The 7,889-nt window shown below is 37.1% G+C and overlaps 1 protein-coding gene across 1 annotated transcript; it reads left to right on the forward strand.

Annotated features, from left to right (window-relative positions):
• The first annotated feature begins 1,840 nt into the window (after positions 1-1,840).
• Positions 1,841-7,658, forward strand: LOC122905394 (cytochrome c oxidase subunit 7A2, mitochondrial). Its single transcript, XM_044247008.1, has 4 exons — positions 1,841-1,949; positions 3,219-3,308; positions 5,596-5,680; positions 7,461-7,658. Exons 1-4 carry the CDS (start codon positions 1,932-1,934, stop codon positions 7,517-7,519), a joined length of 252 nt encoding a protein of 83 aa, XP_044102943.1. The 5' UTR covers positions 1,841-1,931; the 3' UTR covers positions 7,520-7,658.
• The last annotated feature ends 231 nt before the right edge of the window (positions 7,659-7,889 follow it).

Here is a 7,889-nt window from a genome sequence, read left to right on the forward strand (position 1 = left end):
TAATTATGAATTATTTTCACTTAGTATTTTCACACAAACTTATCTTCCTGACAAGGCTTAAATTAGCCATTACCTACTTCACATTTTCCATATATCTAAATAGTGTACTGCCAGTCCTAATGTTAAAAAACCCTCTGAAAGAAATATTTATGTGACTCTTTGTTCTTTTTGGACAGAGCCATACGTGTCCTTTAAGTATATCGAACTATTACCCAGTATATATCATTAATTCATCTACTGGCTAACCTTTAACCCTTTAAGCAGTACTAGGAGATAAGTAAAAAAATTTTTTTAAAAACCTCTGTTCTTGGGACGCCTGGGTGGCTCAGTTGGTTAAGCAGCTGCCTTTGGCTCAGGTCATGATCCCAGCGTCCTGGGATCGAGTCCTACATCGGGCTCCTTGCTCGGCAGGGAGCCTGCTTCTCCCTCTGCCTCTGCCTGCCTCTCTGTCTGCCTGTGCTTGCTCTCTCTCTCTCTCTGACAAATAAATAAATAAAATCTAAAAAAAAATAAAAAATAAATAAAATAAAATAAAAACCTCTGTTCTTGAGAAATTTACAGTCTAGACAGAGAAAATGTTAAGACAGCACGTACAACTTTACCAAAGCTCAAATTCTAGACAATCTAATTTTTTAAAAATTGTATCTCCAGGTATTGATACCTGGTAACTGTCCTCAGGGATTTGATCACAGTGCATAATACAGAGAGGAGATTAAGCCCCTCGGTCCTTATCTAGGGAAGAGATGAATTGGCTATCTATAAATCTTGGTGAGGATGAGAACCTGAACTGGGGAAGATAACTTGGTGGATCTAACCCAAAAGATGAGAATAGTAATCTTGATATTACTAATTTTTATCTACACATTTCACCTACACTGAACCCATATATCATTCACTTTCTATCCGAAATCACAGTGGAATAATTTGTAAAAAGTTTGTAAAAAGGTGGAAAGGTAAATATTTTTACACAGGGTAAATATGTTTATATATATGTATACCTTTGGTGGGCACAGAGAATAAAGATATTTGCAAAGTGACATTATTTAGACAAAACTGATAGAAGATAGGCTGTGTACGATAATCGCTCTGCCTAGCAACTCCAATCAAGGAAAGTGCCCTGTTCGACCTGAGACTGTGGGACTTAAGAGTCCAGATTTTCCATTCCATTTCTTGCCCCACAATTGAATTTCCCCCCTCTTTTCAGCATTTTCCCAGACAAGGAGAAACGAGCGAACAGCGTCTGCAATTTCAGGACACTGTGGTAGCGTTTCTTGCGTGGGGAGTTCTGCAGCATCCAAAGGTACAAGATAAAAATTGGTATCTCGACGCAGCTCCTTACAGCATATATCCAGCACAAGGACCAATAACGCCCTCACAAAGTTTCGTCGGCGGAGAAAACGGACTGTATCCGTGTAAGAGGAGTTATCCTTTTTGTTTCGTATTTCATGCAGCTTCACAACTGTTGAGCCAACCCAGTGTTCTTTCACCGTCTTAACAATGGTTCCAAGTTTGCTAAGTTTTAAAAACAACTTTTCTTCTAAATACACTAATTTTCTACGCTAGGTCTCATATTCATTTTACGTAAGGTAGTTAAAAAGTACAGAACACTTGACTTTAGCCTCTCTGGTCTCAAAAGTCGTTTGCTTTTCCCAGCCTTAGCTCCAGCGACCACCGCCTGAAAGGCCTCGGCCAGGATGGGAAGGAGCCGAAGAGACAGAAACCGCCAGTCGGCTAGAGCGGCCACAGCCGTACGGCCGCTCTCGCTTTTCTTTCACTCTCTATGGTTAGAGAAGCTCAAGCCCAGCCTCCGCCCGGAAATATTTGTGTTCCCTGACGCGCGCGCAAGGCCAGAAGGTAGTTCCGGTTCCGGTGTGGAGAGTTTCGTTCTTGGTGGTCGGTTGTTGCGGTTGGTGGGTATTAACTGAGCCAAGATGCTGCGGAATCTGCTGGTGAGGAGCTTCTCGGCTTGGGTTCTTATTGCGGGGCGGGAAGGGCGGGAGTGGAGGCTAAGGGACCTTAGGGGAGACCTTACTTAGCTAAGGGACCTTGACGGAGAAACCTCTCCTGGGAGGGAAGGTGGAAAAAGGCGACTTCCGAAGTCACCTTGGTTCGTGTCCCTTTCGCCTGCGGCTATTTTCCCTTCTATCTGTTCCTCTCGCCCCAGACTGTGTTGGGTAGATGAAGGGAGTGGAGAGGCTGGGGAGGTGACCGGAGGTGAGTTACTCAGCCTTGGGTTCTTAGTGGCCACCCTTAAACCTATAGGTCATTCATGAAGTCGTTACCTCTGATACGAGTAAAACTAAGGTCCAAGTGGGAAGTTTCTGATAACCCGGAAGCCTCGGACAGAAGATGTTCCGATGGTATTTTGAGAGGCTTTAAATTTCAACGTTTCTGAGCTTTGTGAGCATCAGAATGCGGTTTAAAAAGTAGGTCATTCACTTTTGGCTGGGACTTTGGGAGCAGCCATGGCAGAAGTGTAGTGTTGCTTTCCTCAGGCAGTTCTGCAGTGTCAGTGTCCTTCACTCCTCCACCGGCTTTGAGCATGTGAAATATTTTCCCAAAACTTCGAAAAAGAGAAGGAAAATGTAACCGTGACCGTTCGCTTTTGTAATTATTAAATAAGGTTTTATTTAGCCTCAATGTATCATTTATTTTAGAATATAGAGTGCGTATTTATTTCATTATTTAATGCAATTGGATATATACTGCAGGTTTCTTTTTTAAAAGAATCAGAGCCTATTAAAGATTTGTTTTAGGAAAAATGTAATGGGAAAACATTTTAATTAAGTAGGAATCATGCCATTTTATTTTGATATCAAGTAATAGATTTTTAATAATATGGTAGAGTATTAAATGAAAATACTTGAACTTAGTGTATTTTGTAATCACTCTTTATCTTTGTAATATGTCAGCATTTTACTCAAGATTATATAATGCTACAATTCAGGTAAAGATAATTTTTTTTTTCTTTTGCTCAGAATCTGCATGAATTGCTACTTGAATGTGGTTTTTGGAGCCTGCAGAATTTTAATATAAAGGGTAGTGGATGGACAATCAATTGCAAAACTTGGCTGCTGGTTTAGGATTCTTACTGACAAGTTGGATATGTTTTAACTGTCAGTTTTTCCTTTTCTGTAATAGTAAAGATTGAAAATGGTTGGTTTTGGAAGTCTTGTAAAACCTAAATCTGCCCAATATCTGTGGATTTTTCATCTCAGGCTCTTCGTCAGATTGCGCAGAGGACCATAAGTACTGCTTCACGCAGGCAGTTTGAAAATAAAGTTCCAGAGAAACAAAAGCTGTTTCAGGTACTGAAATATTTTATAGACAATTATTACTTGTAAGAGTAATTACTAGAACGTGGAGATAGGAAATAAATTTGGCCATGTTTGTTACTGATCCTGCTGTAATAGTGAAAGAATAGCAAACTATTGATAGCTAACTAGGCATTTATTGTATACAAGAAGTCCTTGGGGAAGCAGAAGAAATGAGAGGGAAAGGGTATATCAAAGATACTTTGGAGAAGTTACATTGGGTTGGCACTCTTTGGGGTGGTTGCATGAGAATAGACAAACATAGAAACATAGAAAGGGCCGAGAAACAGAACAAATTTATATGTAGAAATTGAATGTATGTTAAAGGTGCTATTTCACATCACTGAGGAAAGGATATGATAAATTGGTATAAAGTTTGATCCCTTCTGTATTGTGTATTAAAAGATAAGTTGCAGGGGTGCCTAGGTGGCTCAGTTGGTTAAGCATCTGCCTTTGGCTCAGATCATGATCCGAGGGTCCTGGGATCGAGCCCTATGTTGGGCTCCCTGCTCAGTTGGGAGCCTGTTTCTCTCTCTCTCTGTCTGTCCCACAACCCCCTGCTACTTGTGCTCTCTCTCTCAAATAAAATCTTAACAAAAAAAAAAAAGATAAACTGCAGATAAAAGTGCTTCTCCTGCAAAACATATTAGAAGAAAATATATTTTTTCCAGTTTTATTGACATATGATTGACAAGTAAAAATTTTATAGAGGGAACACTCTCCGTTTCTAAAATAAATAAATCTTTAAAAAAAATCTTTTCTGCAGAACTAGTAGCATGAGAATATAAAAAAAGGAAAAAAGATTATTCCATATAGGATTTTAATACCAAAAAAACCCTGACAACCTAAATACACATTAATAGGAGACTAGCTAGTTCAGTTATGATAATTTTGCACACTGGAATGATCTGTAACCATTAAAAGGAATAAGGTGGGCTTAAAGGGACTGAGAGAATGGTTTTTAAGATACCATTAAGTAGGGGCGTGGGGGTGATTCAGTTGGTTAAGCGGCTGTCATGATCTCAGGGTCCTGGGATCAAGCCCCATGTCAGACTCCCTGCTCAGCGCCTGAGCAGGCTTGGAATTTTCTCCCTATTCCCCGTGTGTGTGTGTGTGTGTGCGCATATGCTGTCTCTCTAAAGTAAATATATAAATTTTAAAAGAATATATTTATGGATAGGTACCTTGCTGTTTTGTTAATGGTGGTTTTCACATAAGGAAAGATGGTGGTGGGATAACTAAATTATTGATGATATTTTTGTTTTGTTTTGTTTTCCTGATCTCTGGTTTTCCCAAATAAAATTTTAAGTGGTTAAAAAGTATTCTGTACTGATCTTCCTTGATTTCAATGGGGTTATGTCATTACGTCATAATAACCTATCATAAATGGAAAACATTTTAAGTTGAAGATTCATTTAATATACTTAACCTACTAAATGTAGCTTAACCTACCTTAAGCTCAGAACACATACATTAGCTTAAGTTGGGCAAAGTCATCTAACAGTTTTTTATAATAAAGTGTTGAATATCTTATGTAATTTCTTGAATACTATACTGAAAGTGAAAAACAGAATGGTTTTATGAATACAAAATGGTTGTAAGTGTATTGGTTGTTTAACTTCCTGATTGTGTGGCTGTCCGAGAGTTGTGGCCAGCTGTCACTGCCCTGCATCTTCAAGAGAGTATCGTACTGCATATCACTAGCCTGGGAAAAGGTAAAAATTCAGAATTTAAAGTACAGTTTCCACTGAATATGTATTACTTCACAGCATTGTAACCATTTTTAAGTCCGAGACCATTGATGTTACATAAAAATAAAATACTTATATTTAATAGATGTATTAAATATCTACTGTATGCCAGGTGCTGGACTAGGGGTTAAGGTTATAAACAACCCCCCCCTTTTTTTAAGAAAAAAATAAATCTTACGATTAAATCTAAACTCTGATGGTTACTGATCTTTTTAATAATTCTGTTGATGAACTCAATCAGTATATTTTCACAGCTTTAATGTTTATATATTCCTTGGAAAGAACAGCTTTATTGGATCTCACTAAATTTTAAGAGAAAGAATATTGACTTTTGGGAGTTCTTATTTTAATAATTTAGTGGATGTAGAGTCAGAATCAGGAAAATTGTAGTCTTTTCATTTTGATGTTAACAATATTTTAATTCCAGGGGTTTGAGAAGGAGCTTAATTTTATATAAATGGATTAGTCTTTTCTGAACTTAGTTGAAAACAGATCACACATGTATTAATTATTATCATTTTTTAATCTAGGAGGATAATGGAATTCCAGTGCATCTGAAGGGTGGAGTAGCTGATGCCCTCCTGTATAGAGCTACTATGGTGCTTACAGTTGGTGGTAAGATATTTGGAGTGCTTGACTTACAGATAAGTAACAGGAGGGATAACTAACGTCATTGCTTTTACTTTGCCAGTATTTTAACATAGGAAGTCTTTCTCCAGAATCTGAGTTCATAATGCTTTGCATGTAAGAGATTCAAGAGGATGATTGATACATATTAAATAAGAGCATTTTAATATCTTAAAAAAAATAAACCAGTGACATTTGATGAGTATGTATGACACAGGTAACTTTCTGAGTGTGCTCACGGTGGCCCTGCAGACCCTGTGCTCTACCCCATCTACTGTAACAGGGGCTTTTTGAACATTTTTACTGATATACATAATAAACGTTTTACATCGACATTAAACATCCATGTTTATGACAGAAACAAAACCTATATAGAGCAACAGTTACTACTGTACCCAAAAGTGCTTGATATTTTTTCTGTGGTTTGGGCAGGTCTGTTGTTCAATATTAGCATTGGAATATCACAAATTGGTGTACTCGGAGCAGAGTTAAGAATTTGAATGATTGCTCTCTGGGGGAGGAAGGGAAACAATATTTGGGAGATTACTCTTTGCTTGCCCTGTTGATAAGAATGCCACATAAAGGAATTTTTGTAAGCCTTGTATTAAGTTTGTAATGTGTCCTTATGTTAAAGTTGAAGAAATTATGTTAGTTACTCAAGATAAACTCCCTCTGTGTGGAAAAGCTGAAATTTGAGCCCTAATTACACAGTCCTTCTGCTTATGACAAGGTGCTTTCTTTGGCTTAAATTGAATACAGTGAAGGGGTATTTATGATTGAAGACAACAACTAAATAGTGGCATTTGGGCTCTCTTAAGATAAAGTCCTAAATTCTTTTTGATCAGTGTGACTATTTCTTAGGTATTCTGGTAGTTAGTTTTATTTTTTATTTTTTATTTTTTTTTATTATGTTCAGTTAGCCAGCATATAGTACATCATAAATTCTGGTGGTTAGTTTTAATAATTTTTCACTTATTAGCTATTAAATTTGATAATTTAAATGTATCACTCTTGGTTTTACATTGATAATATACTTTAGGGAATGCTTGCATATTTTGACCTCTTTTTTGATATTTGAATCATTCTTAGCATTTCTCAGGCAATCTCAGGTTAAAATGGAAATGATCTTTACATATGTTCTTTTTTTTTTTTTTTTTAATATTTTATTTATTTATTTGACAGACAGAGATCACAAGTAGGCAGAGAGGCAGGCAGAGAGAGAGGAAGGGAAGCAGGCTCCCCGCCAAGCAGAGAGCCCGATGCGGGACTTGATCCCAGGACCCCAGGATCATGACCTGAGCTGAAGGCAGAGGCTTGAACCCACTGAGCCACCCAGGCACCCCTTTACATATGTTCTTAATCTTACTTAAAAAAATTTTTACATGATACCAGGTTGACAAATACATTATTGTACTGTACCTAACCCTTTCTGTAGAAGTTAACTGATACTAAATCAAGATTAGGGATGCCTGAGTGGTTCAGTCGGTTAAGCTTCTGCTTTTGTCAGGCACTCCCCTGCTCATGCTGTCTCTCTCTCCCTGTCAAATAAATAAGTAAAGTCCTTAAAAAAAGAGAGAGATTAGATGTGTTTAACATATATTTATTTTAAATTTTGCCAGCACCTTTCAAAATACTTTTATGTTCCTATAGAAGTAGTCTTAATGCCAGACTTGACTCTCTTCTATGACTTTTTAGCTGGAATATTAGGTTTCCATGTAAATCTCAGATTTTCTTATAAGTTCTTTTTTTGTTTCTTTTTATTTTTCAGGAACAGCATATGCCATATATCAGCTAGCTATGGCTTCATTTCCCAAGAAGCAGGATTGACTCCAGTTTATCATCTCAGCAGGCAGTTGGGTCAGTTTCGTTCAGCTCTCTATGGACCAGTAACTGATAAATAAGTTATTTGGGGATCAGTATTTATTGACTTATACTAACTGCCACCAATAAAGCAGTCTTTACCATGCTTTGTCTTATTTTATCACTTTATACCAATAATTTTAATTTTTGATCAGCCTAGTAAATCTTAGGTAGAGACCCCAAAAAAAAAAGGTTCTTTTGTCATTGGGGTCATATAAAATATCATAGTGATATTAGTGAAATTTTATTTATATAAATTATTTAATATAATATAGCAGCTCAGACTTACACAGTGAATGGTCTTCAGCCTTAAATGAATGTGACCCTTGAAAGTATA

Source organism: Neovison vison, chromosome 1 (genome assembly GCF_020171115.1).
Source record: "Neovison vison isolate M4711 chromosome 1, ASM_NN_V1, whole genome shotgun sequence".
Lineage (NCBI taxonomy): Eukaryota > Metazoa > Chordata > Mammalia > Carnivora > Mustelidae > Neogale > Neogale vison.

Excerpts from the sequence above, each read along its gene's own strand:
- LOC122905394 (XM_044247008.1), top strand. Across the intron at positions 3,309-5,595 it reads AGAAACAAAAGCTGTTTCAG|GAGGATAATGGAATTCCAGT; the intron begins GTACTGAAATAT and ends TTTTTAATCTAG. Across the intron at positions 5,681-7,460 it reads TATGGTGCTTACAGTTGGTG|GAACAGCATATGCCATATAT; the intron begins GTAAGATATTTG and ends TTTATTTTTCAG.